Source organism: Anser brachyrhynchus (genome assembly GCF_964034855.1).
Source record: "Anser brachyrhynchus genome assembly, chromosome: 3".
NCBI classification, from domain to species: Eukaryota; Metazoa; Chordata; class Aves; order Anseriformes; family Anatidae; genus Anser; species Anser brachyrhynchus.
In genome coordinates this window covers 24,942,388-24,959,789 of record NC_137696.1, presented here as the reverse complement: position 1 = coordinate 24,959,789, position 17,402 = coordinate 24,942,388, and the positions used below count along the sequence as shown (strand labels likewise).

At 35.3% G+C, this 17,402-nt stretch overlaps 1 protein-coding gene across 4 annotated transcripts in view; it reads left to right on the top strand.

Moving 5' to 3' along the window:
- Positions 1-17,402, top strand: part of USH2A (usherin) — a 419,834-nt gene that overhangs the window by 70,917 nt on the left and 331,515 nt on the right. For all 4 annotated transcript variants that reach the window (XM_080585038.1, XM_080585039.1, XM_080585040.1 and 1 more), the window contains exons 12-13: positions 11,845-12,040; positions 15,316-15,957. In XM_080585038.1, coding sequence (XP_080441164.1) covers positions 11,845-12,040; positions 15,316-15,957 — 838 coding nt within the window. The remainder of the gene's footprint in view (positions 1-11,844; positions 12,041-15,315; positions 15,958-17,402) is intronic.

Genomic DNA, 17,402 nt, shown 5'->3' with positions numbered 1-17,402 from the left:
CTAAGTTCCAAGAGGTACAGTTTCAAAATTGATCTGTAGAGCCACAAAATAACCTATTTATTTCTCACAAAATATTTACTCATCAAATGTAGCTAATATTATTAACATAGATAATTTACAGGATGAGGGGAAGAACTTATTGTAATACTGTTACTCCTATCTCAGTTCTTTGGTCTTGAAAACTTTATGCCTGCTCTATTCATCTATTTCACTCTGTCCTTGGTAGGGAATACATGCATTTGTCACTTGCATAGGTTCTCAGTTCTCATACATCTGTAGATCATGTTCATTTACAGATTAGTCTGTAACATCATTTTGTATTTTAAAGTGCAAACTAACATAGTAACAACTTCAAAATAGTAACTTTACAGCTTACAGCAATGAGAGGGATTTTAAAAGAGTGGTGTTGCAGCACATCCATGAGTAGTGCCTTAGTCTCTCTGCAGAGAGAGGTCCTACCTTGAGACTGGTGGGTGCAAGACAGAGAATTGCTACAGCCTGTTAAAATTTGTCCACTTTTGTGCTGGTTGTTGGCATCCAGTTGGTGCAGAAAATATTTGCATTGGTTGCATCCTCTTTGTGAACTTTTGGCACAAAATATTTCAAACCATCTGAAAGTCCAAATGAATTATTTGAGATGCCTGCTTTATGAGACTGAAAGAAGAATTGGCTGCCTTCTTCCATTCTCCCTAACCATTCACACATGAGAAAATTCTACCAGAATACTGCTGATGTGACCATTCTTGCTCTGTATAGAGAGCTGGAGATTAATTTCTTCTGGCCCTTCCACCACAATTCTTGACTCATTTTCCTATGCTGTTTTTTACCCAGACTGCTCTACAAATGCTTACATATTCAATCAGGCACAGCAGTTTGTAGTCCTTTCATGATTCTGTTATAATATGCCATATATAATGGCATGAAGAAAAGCACTCTTTTCCAGGGCATTGGTTTCTGGGCAGAGCTGAAAGTGCTGCTATTGCTTTTACTTAGTCTTTGGAAATATCAGTCTGAACTCAGTGAATTTAGACATCTTTCTTTACTCAACTTTTGTTGATTTTTTTTCCTTCCTTTTTTTTTTTTTTTAACTTCTAACATGCAGATAAATATGTATCATATACTTACTGGTGCAAAGAAGCTGTACTTTACTGCAGAAGATATTGGTCAGAGTTTCAAATGTTTAATTGTATTGTGTCGATGTGGTGGCTATACTCTCTCATGTTGCAAGAAAACCCTTTCTAAAGCTTAAAGGTAGTTACTTAAAGCTTAAATGATAGTTATTCCTTTCTCTGAGGAGTGAAACAGAAACATAGATTTCAGTGCAACCAATTCAGCTTTTGTACAGGCTTCAGATACCACTTTCCTGTATACTCCCTAAATATTGCTATTTTGAAATTCTTCATGCATTTCCCTCAATTTTGAATGCTTCTTCTAAAGCATAATGGAAAATCTAGCTAGTATGTGTGTATGTATATATATTCTAAACCAAGATAGATTTTTTGATGGATTTTATTTCTGAATTGAAAAATTCTTTGCTCCAAAATTTGAATGAGCATTCCTCCCTTTTCATTTTTCCACCTACACATTTTTCAACCAATTTATTGTGATTGACAATAAATAAGTAACTGAAATATGTGCTATAAATGAAAGAACATCAGGTAAAGCACCTAATTAAGGGCACTTCAGTCAACAGATATACTGAACAGAAAAGGGAATATAAAGGATGCAAATGTGAACCAGTATTAGGCTCAATGAACAGCTCATGTGCATATTGGCTAATGGAGGCCACAGGAAATCAAGTTATAAAACACTGTGTTTTCTGAATCTTGGATTTCCCTTCATGGAAGGGCTTTAATCTTACTGATAAAATAAGCTGAAGGAGAAGGAGCTTTTTATGTCAAATAATGCTATGGTTTCATTTCTGAGTGGCTTTGTACCATGGAAATGCTGCTTTTCTGTGATATTTTTTCAAGTTATTTGGGGGAATTTGTCCTCTCCTGCCCTCTGGAGTATCGTGGTCAGAGGGGAAACACATCATTTTACATTTTGAGCAGTTGTAGTAGAAAGTAACTGACTTTTGAAAGTCATCTTAAGTGATGACAAGAAGAGAGTAGAGGAGTAAAAAGGAACTTCATTATTGTGGCTTATTCAATTTTTAGTTCCCAAAGCTGACGCACCAAGAATATTCACAGGTATTTGGTGGTCAGACCATTAACCTATCTGTGTGAGCTAGCACACCCTACATTTCTCATTTCTTAAACGGAAGAAAAGGAAGACAAAATAAAAATCCTCAGCCCTCTTGCTCCTCTTTTCTCAATTCCTGAGACTGTTGGCAATAGGATGCTGGGGTCCTTTCCAGATTTGTGTCAGGTTAGAAGGTGGTGGGAAATGTATAATTAGAATTTATATCAAGAAAGCAGAACATCGAAATTGGTGCCATTGCAAAGCCAGCAATGGCAGGATGAACAGTGAGAATTTAGTGCAGGTTCTAAATATACCCATGGGTCTCCAAATATGAGCATTAGGTCATTGCCAGCTGGTCAAGGGAAGGTGCCTCTATATTGGTCAAGAGTAAATAATCGAAATGAATGTGCACCTGACTGTGAGACCTGATGAGATGCATCCAAGGGTCCTGAGGGAACTAATGGATAAAGTTGCTAAGCCACTCTCCATCATATTTGAGAAGTTGTGGCGGTCCAGTGAAGTTCCTCATTTTTAAAAGGGAAAAAAGACAGACCTGGGGAACTACAGGCCATTCAGTCTCACCTCTGCTGGGCATGAGCATGGAGCAGTTCCTTACAGAAACTATGCTAAGGCGCGCAGAGAAAAGAGAGGTGACCAGTGACAGCCAGCATGATTTCACTAAGGGCAAATAATGCCTGACAAATTTAGTGCCTTTCTACAACAGGGATTACAGCATTGGTGGATAAGGGAAGAGCAAGTGACATCATCTACTTGAATTCTGCAAAGCATTGACGCTGTCCCATATGATATCTCTTTCTTCAAATTGGAGAGATGTGGATTTGACAGATGAACCACTTGGTGGATAAGGAAATGGAGGGATGGTCTCTCTCAAAGAGTTCAATGTGTCCAGGTGGAAACCAGTGGCAAGTGGTATTCCTCAGGGGTCTGTATTGGGACTGGTATTATTTAACATTTTTGTTGGAGCCATGGACCAACATCCACAAGTTTGGTGATGATATCAAGCTGGATGGAGTGGTTGACTGCTGGAGAGAAGGGATGCCATCCAGAGGGACCTTGACATGCTCAAAAGATGAGCCTGTGTGAACCTCATGAAGTTCAACAAGGCTTAGTACAAGGTCCTGCACCTGGTTCAGGGCAATCCCAAATATGAATACAGGCTGGGTGATGAGTGGGTTGAGAGCAGCCCTGAGGAGAAGGACATGGAAGAGGAGAAGCACTGGTGGATGAAAAGCTCAACATGAGCCAGCAGTGTGCTCTTGAAGCCTGGAAAGCTAACCGTATTCTGAGCTGCACCAAAAGTGTAGCTATCAGGTTGAAGGAAACGATTCTCCCACTCTAAATTGTTTTCATGAACAGTTCACTTTAGTAAAATAAACTTATCAAGTGTCAACTTTTGTCACTTATTTAGTGAAGTCTAACCTCATCTCTTACTTTTTCTGCAGATTTGGAAAGATTTCTCTTTATATATCTGGCAGTATGTTTCCTCTATTACAGACACAAAAGAAATGTTTTTGAGACTATAGGGATGTCCAAAGAGAAGAGATGGTTTCAGCTTTCATAAGGGCTTAGGTCAGCCATTTTTCTCAGCGAATTCCATTTTATACTTTATGAATACATATGGTCAACACAGTTTTAAGTAGTCAAAAATATATTTCTGATTCTGTGATAAGAACATGCTGAATATGTACTAGATGAGCACTCTGGCTAAGTAGTTTGTTGTATCATAAGTAGTAATTAAGACAGTGCTATGGAATATGTCACCTATTGTCTGGATACCTATATCACTTCTGAAGTTCCTATATCAATTTAGTAACTGGACGTCAAGAGGGTTCTTGAATAGGATCCTCTTTGATTTTTTGATTCTAGATGTGATGAGTTACATTAAAATGTCACCCTATTAAAGAATTCTATGAATATAGTCTAAAGCAGCATGAACTGTTATGTGCATGTAAAAGTCGGAAATCTTGAGTAGTCTGCTTCCTGATTAAGGACAATGATGTTATAGCTGTGATTTGTGCAGGAAGAAATTGCTTGCATACCTCTTATAACCATTTAGATTCAAGGATATGGGACTAATGCGTATTTCATACATAAATTATAAGTGACACAAGGGATTGTATGCTAACTCAGCATCAGTGATTTTCTGTATCAAATAACAATTGTAATCATGAGGTCCCAAGGTATCCACCACTTGGTTGTAACGTTGTGCTAGACTCATTTTCACAGTGAACAATCTAGACAGATATATTTTATAAGTGTGTTAGTACCAAGATGGTCACATTAATAGACAAGTTGTTTTCCCCAGCTTACTGCTGGGGTTAAATACAGGCCTGTCAAGAATAAGCAACAGGAGAACAGATTACTTTCAGCTCTTCTATAACCAGCATAATTACAATCTATTTCTTTAAATGACAGATAGCTTTTGAAATGGGGGGTTAGCGGGGAGGGGAAAGGTCAGTAATATCTCCAGTGCACCACTGGTGAAATCTTGGTTAAAAAAATCTTTAAATATTAATTACTACCAGTATGATCAATGACACTGCGGTTTCCAGCGGTGGTTATAGAAGTGGTTTGTTCTACCTGTTTTGATGTAGATTTCCATGCTATAAAACCTGTGGCACACCTATGTCTGTATTATCATAAACATTTGCAATTTGAACAACTTTTTTTTGGTAACAGTATACATTGCCAAGCATTTCAGAGTGCTTCTGGATTATTTTAGTGCTTCTCTGTCTTTATAGAGGAATTAAAGATTTTTTTTTCTGTATTTCCAAATATTTTTCTGTATTTCCAAATATTTAAGCCAAATTTTTCAATAACTAAACTGAGTGATTTTTTTTCTTCCTAAATGCATGCAGTAAACAACCAATTTTCATAGGAACTTAAAAGTGCATGTGTGCCTTAATTTTGCTTTCCTCTTTTAGGTAAATCTCCAGTTCTCTAAATCTATTTTCTGATTTTTTATTACTTTTATTGCTTTTTACTGTAGTTTTTCTGATTTGTCTGTCATACCCTTCAACTACTTGATCTGAAGTGTTAACTTTCCTTTTCATGTCTTAAATATAATATTCTTTTTTGGTAAATCCCAGAATAACATTTACTTTTTCTGTTATGTTTTCATATCATTCTTATTTAATTTGTGGAGGTCCAGTATCACTTATAGATCATGTTCTGCATTATTGTATTTTCAATATTTCACTTTATTTCACTTTAGCTCTTTCCTTGCTATTTGTTAAATTTTGAACTTCTATATTTACTTCATCTTTACCGATTTTAGAGAATTTGCACAAAGCATAAAACTGATTTTGAATATCAGCCCACTGAGGGTGATCCCAGCACAGCAGTGCCCACCCAAACCAGGGCAGAGTCTCACAGCATCTAAAGATGTCCAAGTGCTCAGAACAGGGTCCATTGACAGTTTCAGACAAGGCAAAGTGATAAAACAGATCTAGGGTCCATCCAGGGAGTCCAGTCTGGAGCAGCAGGACATCTCGTGCTGGAGACATGGCTGCAGTGTAAGACTGAGGGGTCCATCCAAGAGACTAGGGATGGTCACAGCTGCACGCAACCTCAGGCAAAGTCTGGGTTCCCAGACCTGAGCTTATCTGGAGCTCCTGAGCCATGGGCAGAGGGTATGACTGGAGGCCCCAGGTGAGACTGCCCAGGGCCATTAAGGCTGGTTGGTGCAGGCTGTGACAGTGCTGGCCGGGCATCCTAAGCTGTGGGTGATCTGTGAGGTTGTACGCATATTCTCTGTTCTGTCTTCAGAGTCTGCTAACAAATATATTGAAGAGCTTACCACCCAGAACAGACAACTAAAGAACCCTACAGAGCTTTACAAAGCTTCCCAGTTTTACAAGTACTTCTTTAAACTATTTTTTTCTTTTTTTTTGTTCTTTTTTTTTTTTTTATCCTCTCCATCTGCTATCTGGAATCTATTTCTTTTTCTCTAAGTTTCCACCCAGCTACTTGAAATATACAGAGTATATGAAAGATAAAATCTGTCCTATATAGGATGCATTACAGTGGCATGTTTCCCTTACTGATATTCATGTCTACTTACAATGCTATACTTACTATAGAGGTCAGGGTTACATTGGAATTATATAATTGCAATAGTTCTTCTGTATTTCAAAGGCTAAACGTCAACAGATACCTTTCATCTTGATATCCTATATTGACAGGTGAATAGCTGAAGAAGCAGAATGGAAAGGTTTCCTAGTCACTTATAGCTAAGGCATAAGCAAAATAGAAAATATTTGTGAATATAATCAGAGGTCAGAGGCTCTTTTTTTCCAAAGACTTAGAAATTTGTAGTAAGGAAGAATTTCAATGGTTTTTTTTTTTTTTTTTTTGGTCTGGTACTTCTATGAGAGATCCTCTAACCTGGTACATAGAAACCTATTTTCAGATCTGTTACAAAGCAATCTGATAAGCATTCTGCTCTAATGAAAACTTTAGTTTCCAGCAGTTCCTCTAGCCATCATGAAAGTCTTTCACTCTTTTTAGAAGCAGGAAACCATTTGCCACTTGTACTTGTTACAGATGGAAAACTATTTGGTATATGACAGAATGAACATTTTTACATGGAGGTCTCCAAAGGATTTCATTGGCTGGTTCCTGGAGAAAAATTGAATTATATTCACTTGTTGGCCAGTTATTTCTCCCTCATTGTGAAGAATTGTATTTGTTATTCTGGAATAATTTTTACCCTATTAAGGGAAAGTTTGGGGCATGCATTTTGTACATCTGAAGGTGATGAAAACTGCTACTACTTGTACTCTGTAATAGCTTGACACTTAAAACTATGCTGAAGATACTTGCTTCTCTTTGCATTCTGTAATCTATGCATTTCACTTTTTGCATGAGGAAATGGCTGCCATCTGTTCATTATTAGCCTTGGCTTTATGTGACTGTAAGAACAACCATACTGGATGAAATGAGATTTTCATCTAGCACAGTATCCTCTCTGACAGTTATCAGTAATATCAGTAAATAATTTATTGTTTTGGGACTGCATGAGACAGGAGTTTCATTTGAGTTGTCTCATTTGGTGTTCACCTATGTTCACCCATGGAGTTCATCCAACTCATTTTTGAATGTACTTCAGAAAAGTGTATTTTTCAATACGCTTAATGTGCATGGAAGAAGTTCTTTTTCATTCTTTAAAATTGACTTCCTGTTAATTTTGTGGGTGTTCTTCTCATATTTTGAGAAATACTGAATATTCATTCTGTAAACCATTAAGGATTTTATAGACATCTACTCCCTCATCTTAGTCATGTCTTTCCAAACTGAAAAGTCTCTTTTCATTTGTATCTTTACTTATTCTACTCACTCTGCTATCTAACACTTTTATTTTAGGATGGATAACCAGAGATACCCATCTTAAACATTATTCAAAATGTTGATACACAATGGATTTTTATGACAGAATGACATTTTCTGTATAATTCTCACTCCTTTTCCTAATAATTCCACTATTCCAAATGCCGTTTTTAACTGTCTGATAGCTTTCATATCTTTTAAGGGGAGAATAGAGAAGCTTTAACAGCACGTTTCGTGGGTGGTAATAGCTAATTTTGGACTTATGTTCATTCCGGATGTCGCCGACTTAAATAAATGTAGTAGAATCATGCTTTTATTTTTTTCCAAAAAAATATATCAATCTTTTCCATTATATCAAACTCACGATTTAATTTTAACTAATTTGCTGTGTACAGAAAAGGGCTGCTAGTCCATAGATCTCAGAAACTCCCTTACAGCTGTTTTAGGAGATTGATGTAACTTTTATAATTTTATTCCTCTTTTACTGAGGTTGATTTCAGCAATTAATAACTCAGTAATTTTATATTTGAGTTCATCTAGGACTCTTCACTGATGTAGTCAATTTTCAATGGATCAGGTTTTAGTAAAATATTTTCCTTCTGACATTTCAGTTGGAAACCAGTCTTGAAAACTGTTCCTAATACAGAACAGCTCTTTCACAGTGAGCAGTGGTGAAATGTTTTATGTTTTCTTTTGTGGCTGTATCTTCCCTGAACGCTACATAGAATCACAGAAACATCAGTTGGTCATCTGCTCCAGCTCAAACCAGGATTGTTGTCAATACTAGGTCCAGTCAGTCATGCTTTTCTCTGTATGAGTCTTGAATACCTCTAGGGATTGAGGTTCCACGTTCCCTCTCGGCAATCTGTTACTGATGCTGCCCTTCCACTGTAGTGGAAAAGGTCTGATGTCCAGTCCGAATCTGCCCTTAATTATTTATTGCTCTTGCTAATTCCTTTGCTTCTGACATTTGAAAGATACTTTTTTTTTCTTTTTTCTTTTTTTTTAATTTCATACCTTAACCATGTTGGTTGTTAAAAGCTTTTTTGTACTGCCTTATTCTGGTTTTAAAATTTGATTATGGTTATTCTCTTACTGAATTTCCTTACTGTGATTTGACTTCTACTTTTTGAAAGACTTGTTTTTGCATCTAATACTTTCATCCATATGGTAGATTTTGGAGTAATTTTAGTCTTTGGAGGTATGTATTCTGTGTTTATGCTGAGTGTTGGAGATGTGTCTTTATACAATGCTTGCAACTGCAACTGAGTATGCTATGATCACTCACACAAAACGATTCTTTTATAGTTATTTATTAAATTAGGTGTTTTTTTTCATTTAGTTGCTCAGAGTAAACTCTGGTATTGCTTTTCATTTGTGAGTTCTCTGATGAATGGCTTAGATGAATGAATTAGTCTCTGATAATAAATTAAATGTCTAGATCAAATTCAGTCTAAAAGAATAACTTCAAAATCCTTGTTGCTGTGTTTTCTGCTACAGTGGCTTCTCTTAGCTCTTACCTTTTTGTACTTGCTGTTGTCTTGCCTTTTTCTTATAAAATATTATTTTCATGGCTTTTTAATTTATTCTTCTTGCTGAAAAATGTGGCTGTTATATCAGTAGTAGACCTTTATAATAACACATTGAAGAGGTTTTATTGGACTGTGAGGATGGGATAGGGACACATGCTTCTCTATAACTTTCATTCAATGTTTTCTGCATGGAAAATTTACTACTAGATTTTGAAATACTCTATTTTATCTTTTGTTAATAAAGCTTAGAACTTCATTGTAGATTGGAGGGTGTGATAAAAACATTTCTTTTAAATTGTCACTGGTCCCATAGAGCTCTCCTGTTTCATCTTTGTCTGACTTGTAGGTTTAAAATGAATGCAACAACTGTTAAATGAAGTTTTATTCTGGTAGTTACTGGTAGCTAATTAAAAGCAAACACTGAACTAAATCTGTTGATGTTGTAGATGAATAACAAGTTTTGAATCAATGTACTTTTTATTTTCTGTAAACATTTACACTGAAAAAAAAAAACAAAAAAACACTGACCCAAATAAAATTATTTATACCACAAAGTTTGTTTACTGTCATCTCTGCATTCCCCAGAACACTTGATGTCAGAAAAGCTAAATCTATAAAAATGAGGCTGTGGTACGTATCCCATGAAACTTTAACATTTTTGTGCTTTAACCCAACTTGACCATAGTAAACATGTTTTTAGTCTATCCTTCAACTCTACTGAAGAGAAGGTAACTCACTTTTCTTAGGCTTTTAAATGACTACAAAAGAAAAAGAATATTGTACACCTATACAATTTACAGTACTTCCTCTTTTTCTAGTGTGACACAGATACAGTCACGACTTACTTAACTACTATACTATACTAATCTCTTGCTGACTGTGGACAATCCAAAAAAGAGAAGCAAAACTTCCATACTCCTGTACTGATACAGTCTGCAGAATATGAAGCTTAAATGGGGCATACAGAATTTCTTAGAGGATGTGTTTCTTTGATCACTGGTCAGGAAGTGGAACTCAGCTGCAGAATAGGACACGACCTTCCCAGACCTTCTTGTGTCACAGCCACCATTCTCCAGCTGGCTATATGTAACCTTGAGGCTATTCAAGATAACTACACATAATGAGGCAGGACACTGAAGAACTTGCAAATATATCTCGCTGGTGTTGCAAGCTGGAAACAGGCAAGGTAGATTGGCCTAAGTAGTAAATATACTTCCTAATTGAAATATATTGACATAATAGTAAATATACTTCCGTATGTTTGTGGAGTACTTTAATTCTTTATTCGCAAAAGCTTCAGTTCAGTTGAATGTGTTGTAATGAGTTAATCACTAATAAGCAAACCCTATGCAATTTTTTTACTAAGGGTTTTGGGCTTTGTTTTACATTTGTGTTGAGAACTGCATAACATTCTTAGGCAAGTGGTCATGTGCACAATTTATACTTAATATGTAAACTACAAGTGATGAAATCTGGTGGACTAGTGGTTGATCAAGGATGCTCTCTAACTAGTAAAAGCTTTTTCAGCCCTGAGTACTGTGGTGGTGTAATAGGAATTGCAGATGTGAACGGCTGATGTGTAATTCCTGCTACAATGTGACAAAATGTTAGACCTCATTTCTGTCACAAAAACTTTGTAGGTTTTCTTCATGTTTACAGTAATATAAAACAAATGAAAAGGGAGAAATGGTATTATTTTTTCAGCTTTAGTCAATTCTTTCTCCTACAAAGCACTCACACAGCATCTCTTCACGCCCTGTTCTCCTTTTCAGTTTTCCATTGAGGTTTGAAAATTCTCTCCTTGCTTTTTAATGACTTCCAATGTGTAGGTTTTTTTATGTTCCTTGACTATGAATCCTATTTTTTTGGCCAAACCTTATGCTTCTCTGCATTGGTTTGACTCCCTGTTTTCACCTGTGTTGTACATTGACTGATACCTTCTATTCTTGCCCTATCTCTGTGTCACTTCCCATTTGTTGTGGTTTTCCCACTGTATCAGAAAGTGATAAATGTAGAGATTGTTTTTTTCTGACTTTCAGAGGCTTGAAATTAGCTTTTCAGGAGCCCTTTAATCTTGCACAGGATGAGAGAGTCATGCTCCCAAATCATGGCTCAGGCATAACAAAGGGTGCATCAGATCCTTCCAAGTAGTAATGCTACCCATTTAGGGAGGAGAGGAACATCCAGGTGCTGAAGCGGAATATTTGGATCCCAGGTAAACCAAGAAAATAGAGAGCCATTGGATCACATCCAGAAAAGAGAATTTATCATTGAGTCATCAAGGAAAAAGTCTTCCAACTTTGCTTTATTCTCACTTAACTAACATCTTCACTAAAATAAAAAAACATATGGTCTTACAAAGAACAAAGAAAATGAAAAACTTTACCTTTGAAAATGACACAATATTTTATAGTAACTGATTCAAAAAAATACAGTTTATTTAAATAGAAATCATCATATATGCAATAGAATTTTGTAATTTTTTTTTCAGCTTTCTCTGTCCAGCTGGTGAATACTGCTGCATTGTTTACTCAGTTCTTTTTTCCTTCTGTTTTGAATGGGAAAGACTTTTAAACTCTAGTTAAAATTGAACAGGTACAGTGATTAATATATCTCTTCTCTCTCTGAACAAGTTAAAAAAATGTTACACAGGCTTATATTTTTCTGTTCCATTTAAAGTTTTTTCCTCCCCAACTCATACTTCCATTCTTGTTGCTAATGAGTGTATCATCTAAAAATAGATATGTTCATCATTCTATAATATTTTGTATCTTTCTAGATTGGAGGCCAGTGTAATTGTAAGAGACATGTGTCTGGCAGACAATGCAATCAGTGCCAGGAAGGATTCTACAATCTACAACAGTCAAACCCTGATGGCTGCAGTCCCTGTAACTGTAATACCTCTGGGACAGTCAATGGAGATATTACCTGTCACCAAAATTCAGGCCAGTGCAAGTGCAAAGCAAATGTTATTGGTATGTGTAATGCAAGAGTTCGGAGGCACTTTTCTTGTTATCTCTGGAAATAAACACTTGATTTCTAAATGAAAAGTATAGTAAACCTCTTTGCTGAAGGCAGAATTTAAAAATGAATGAAATTAACTGTTGGAAAATTATTAATTTAATAATTCTATCAAACTACAGCTTGAAGCTTAGTTTAATCAACCCTTTAGAAGTTTCTTTACGGTATAGCTGCATTAGCTTACATAGCTCCATACTAATAAGGCACAGAAATAATGTAATTTACTTACTGCATAGATGTTTCTTTTAGGAAATTAACACTTTTTCAAAATGTTTTATACTTAATGAGTTCTAAGCAAATCATTTCCATGCTAGTTTTCTTAATAGAGCAAAATAAATGGATTTTTTTCTCAAAATATTCTGTGCTACAGGGTCCTTTGTGATAAATCTATCCATTTTTTTCTATTATATTTCTTTGAACTGTTCCTATGAAATGCAAAATAAGTCAACATAATTCCACAGATCATGTACATAGCTAGGGTTAGTTATCAAGGGCCACATAATTTTAATTTTGTAATTCAATGCCAAGCTGATTATAATAAACTGCTACCTTCTGCGTTATTTATCATTTTTTTACAAGACATGCTTTTTTGTTTGTTACTCCCACAGGTATTTTTCAGAAATTAGATTTGATTATAGCAATTTATTACTTCCAGCATATTTGAGGGGAGCCACAGCCACATAAGGACAAAATTTATCAAGTGCCCAAAATACACAGTATATATAATACACTTTGAAATGTTGATGTATGGGAATATTATGCAAGGAGAATTTCCTGATAAAGTGAGCCTTGCATGGTAACTGTACATGTCTCAGACTATACATGTCTCAAGAAAAAAAAAAAAGATCTTTTCCTGCTCTGTTATTAACACAATTAGTAATCTATTATTTTGTCAGTTAAACGTGGTTGTACGTTGTGTTAACAATATTCAAGTTTCAAGTTTCTAATAATTTATAATTTATTGATTTGTGAAAATTGAATTATTTGTAGTATTGTGAGCATTCCTTTGTCTCTTCTTTCTTCTTGTTGTAGCTGGAATTTCAAAAAGGAAATACAAAATAACAAATAAAGAAAAATAACTCTAAACAGACATAAAACTGAACCATCTCTATCCTCTTTCTGTGGAATGCAAAGTACCTGTTTTCCATATGGTAAAGAGGGTGATAAGAGTCAAAAATAATCTCTGTGACTTTATCTGTGCATCCTAAAATCACTCTATACATTCAGTAAAATGAACTTCAGAACATTCTTAATTAAATGTTCTTTGCATACATTTTGATTTTCCTAAAATTCTTCCTCTGTGAAAATGTTTTTCTTAACTCAGTGGGAGTTTGGTGTACAAGAAATGCACAGTGTGGTTCTTACATATTTGATTGTCTACATATTACTTTTCTCTCTTTGCTGGGAACAACAAGAATTATTTTTATTTCTGCTAAAAAGTAGCGCAAAAACTGTGTAAATCTATGCTTTCTGCAAATTTATTTCTAAGTAAGGTGGGGGGCTTTTGTTAAACAAGTAACCGACTATTAACAGGATAAAGACCTAATTCTTTCCAGACTGGATTATCTTTTTTGTTTTCCAAACCAATTCTAAATAAGCTTCTATATATTTGCACATGCAGTAAACTTAACAGAGAATTTGGATTTGTAAATTGTTTTTTAGAACAAACAGTCTATTGCCATTTTATCTATTTAAACAAACATCATAACAGAAAAATGCAACCATGGACTGTGGTGTTATGAAACATGAACTGTTAGAGTTAACACAACTGTTAAATCTTACTAATGATTCTATCACCAGTAAAATACATTAGCACCAATAATTTTATTAAAGTAGGTCATTCATCTAGAATAAAAAGGTAGAAGAATGTGAATTAAATGCCAAGCGTGCTAACTCCCCTGTACTTGTTAACATTGAATGTGATGCCCTGTAGGCCTTCCTCAGTATCGTTAGGAATAGATTACCTGTCAGGAATATGTATGGCATATTCAAATAAGCACTGCGCATATTTTTAAAACTGATATGATATGAATCCATGTAGACCAATTTTAATAGTTCAAAATGAGTCATAATTCTTGTTAACAATACAGTTATTTTTAAAATTTGCAGCAATAGTGGTCCTTTTTTATTTTCCTTATTGAAATTAAATGATATGCCTTAGGTGAGTCATTCATCACTGTTACAGGAACTTGCCTTCTGTTGGAGTTTTTGAGTTTTATCCATATGTATAATGCATTTCCTACCATTTTTTAGTTTTATTTTTCTGCATATAAGATGTTAAATATATGTTAGTATGTTTTTGTACTTTTAAATGATAATATTTTGCTAGAAGATTGTATTTATTTTTTTCTGGATGCAACAATTAAGTGATGGCTTCACAGTGAAGGATTTTCCCACTGCAAGGGAATGCAAAATTGAATTTGCATTTTTCATACAATAATCTAGTTTGCTTTCTTGTAATGTACATTTTATAAACTAAAATAAAAATGCTATCCCTTGGGGCAGGGATAAAGCAAGCAATGACTTTGAAAACAAAGCTAATAAAACAACAGGATGAAGTATGAAGAAAACCGTTCAGATTTCAGTGTACTGTACGAGTTAACTAAATCATACATTTAGATAAAAATATTTCATTTTGGATTATGGAAAACATTTCTGCTTTCAGATAGGTTTTTCAGTTAGCTTTCAGCCAAGAATAAACACTAACATAAATGTAAGCATTGTTCAAACCAAAGTACAGTGTTATATAAGTCATCAGAATGTCTTACATTGTCCTAGAGTATATTTAATGTTTTTAATATAGAATGTAAATCTGTTATCAGAACAGATTGAGAGCCAAGTACTATTCCCTTTATGTTGCACTCTACTAAATAGAGAGAATAGTTCATGTAAGTGCCGGTTGTGCAACAGGTGATCTTCCCGGGGACAAAAGTGATTTTTTTTTTTTTTGTCTTGAAATGTTGCAAAGAATCTCTTGTGGAAGTATCTTAAATTATACTGAGATACCAAAAGAAATGAATGAGTTCTGGAACAAACTGGAAAAGCAAACAGGTTTTTGGGATGCCACTTCTCTTCTGTTGATTTGTTCAGCCCATTCATTCCTGTTAATTATGCTAGCGAAGAATATTACACACAACCTTCCCCCAAGTATACTTGCACTATTTTTGAATTAAAATGGATGGATTGTCAGCTTTATTACTTTTATTTTTATTACTTTCTATCTTTCCAGGTCTTAGGTGTGATAATTGCAATTTTGGATTTAAAGCTCTCAGATATTCCAATGAAGATGGATGCGAGCCTTGTTGGTGCAACAGCCATGGCTCAGTAAACCAATTTTGCAACCCTCTCACTGGGCAGTGCAGTTGTAAAGAACGAGTAAAAGGACTTCACTGTGATACCTGCGTGGACAACTTTTATGGGCTAGATGTGACTGGCTGCAAGGCTTGTGAGTGTAACATTGCAGGTTCGTTTTCTGGAACAGTGTGCGATGCAAAAACAGGGCAATGTGCATGTAAACCGAATATTGGAGGAAGACAATGCAACAAATGCCTAGATGGCTACCACAAAGTACAAGAAAAGCATTCCTTTGTTTGCCTGCCATGTGACTGTGATAAGGCAGGTACAGTAAATGGCTCTCTGCTTTGTGACAAATCAACAGGACAGTGTCCTTGCAAAGCTGGTGTAACTGGCCTTCAGTGCAATCAGTGCATGCTTCACACGTACAACCTCAGCATGAGCAACCTCCTTGGCTGCCAGCGTTGTGACTGTGACGCTCTGGGTACATTAGCAGGAACAGTTTGTGACCACGTTTCTGGACAGTGCGTATGTCTGCCTCATCGTCAGGGGAGAAGGTGTAATGAGTGTAAGCCAGGTAAGGAAACCGGAAGAAAATCTATCTGATGTAGTAAGCTTTGTTTTGTCGCACATTTTCATAGTTCCTCCAGTTTTAATCTGTACTTACAGAACTTCATGTCTGACACTTCTCTGACTTGTCATTAATTTTTTTTATTTATTTACATTTCTTCCTAACTTTGCGAGTGAGAGGGAAGTATTAATGTCTGTATTGACATTAAATACATATTCTATTGCCAGAAACTGTATAATTTGTATTATTACTGCACTTTCGGTACATCCAAAATATCTTATTCTTGTAGATATTGGAAAACTATCCAATTCTTCATGGCCAATTCACTGAATAAGTTGCAGCCTAAGAGTTAAATTAGCATAGTTTGATGACCTCATAACAAAATAGTGGTTTTGGACGGCTGAATACAAGCACTTAAGGAGGTTGAACATAGTTTCTGGCATGATTTGGTTGAACTCAGATGGTGCTGGCAAGTATGCTGCTCAAAACTGTACACCTGCCTTGCTGTGTTGAGGATGTGCTGGCTTTCATGAGGACTGCTTGCAGTTTGACTCTACAAATAGCTGATACTGCAGTTGCTGTGTGTCTGTTCAAGCTTTCATACTGTATTATTGTACACAGAGTTTAAATGTTCGTTATAAGTGGGTAGCTCCGTAGTTACACTGTAATGTTTTTGTTTTAAAAAGCATGTGGTTAAAGTGAAACTACAGGTAATATTAACCTACCTTGAGTAATAATATCAAACAGATAGATTTAGTTCATGTTAAATACATATGCAATTTATTAAAATAGCAGGTCACATTAAAAGGTACATTATAGCTCCATTGGTTTTAATATGCCATTCAATAATTTGAACAGAGGTTAAAAAAACTGCTTAACCTCCATTAAGTATTTTTAAAAATATTTTAATTTAAATTATTTTAGGTACATATACTAATAAATAAGGCACTGTTCTGTTTTTCTTAGTTCCTCCTCCAGTGCTATTTGACCTGCTAACCCTCTACAGCAGCCACTTAATCAGAGATCGGCAGAGGAGTGATGTCAAGGCTTCCCGAGTCAGTGACCGCCCTTGTCCTTGAAAAAGAAAGGCCAGGGTTTATGCAGAGTTAAATGGTTTAAAAAGGTTTAATTGATAGTATGAACAGACTGGTTTGTGGAAAAGCCTACATGGCACTCAAAGGAATACTTCCACAATAGTTCCTGTTAAAAAAAAAATATATATATATACACACATATATATTTATGTATATTTTATATACATATATATATATTCACACATATATGCATTTTCTTAAGAATAGCATTTAATGTTACTAAGAAATAAGTGTAAACATGTATGTGCTGAACACAGAGCTCTCTTCAGTAGGTGAAAGTTTAAGTCCTTAGTACTGTAAAAGCATTGTATTACTCTCAGTATAAGACAGTGTACTGTGGTATTTTCATTGACATTT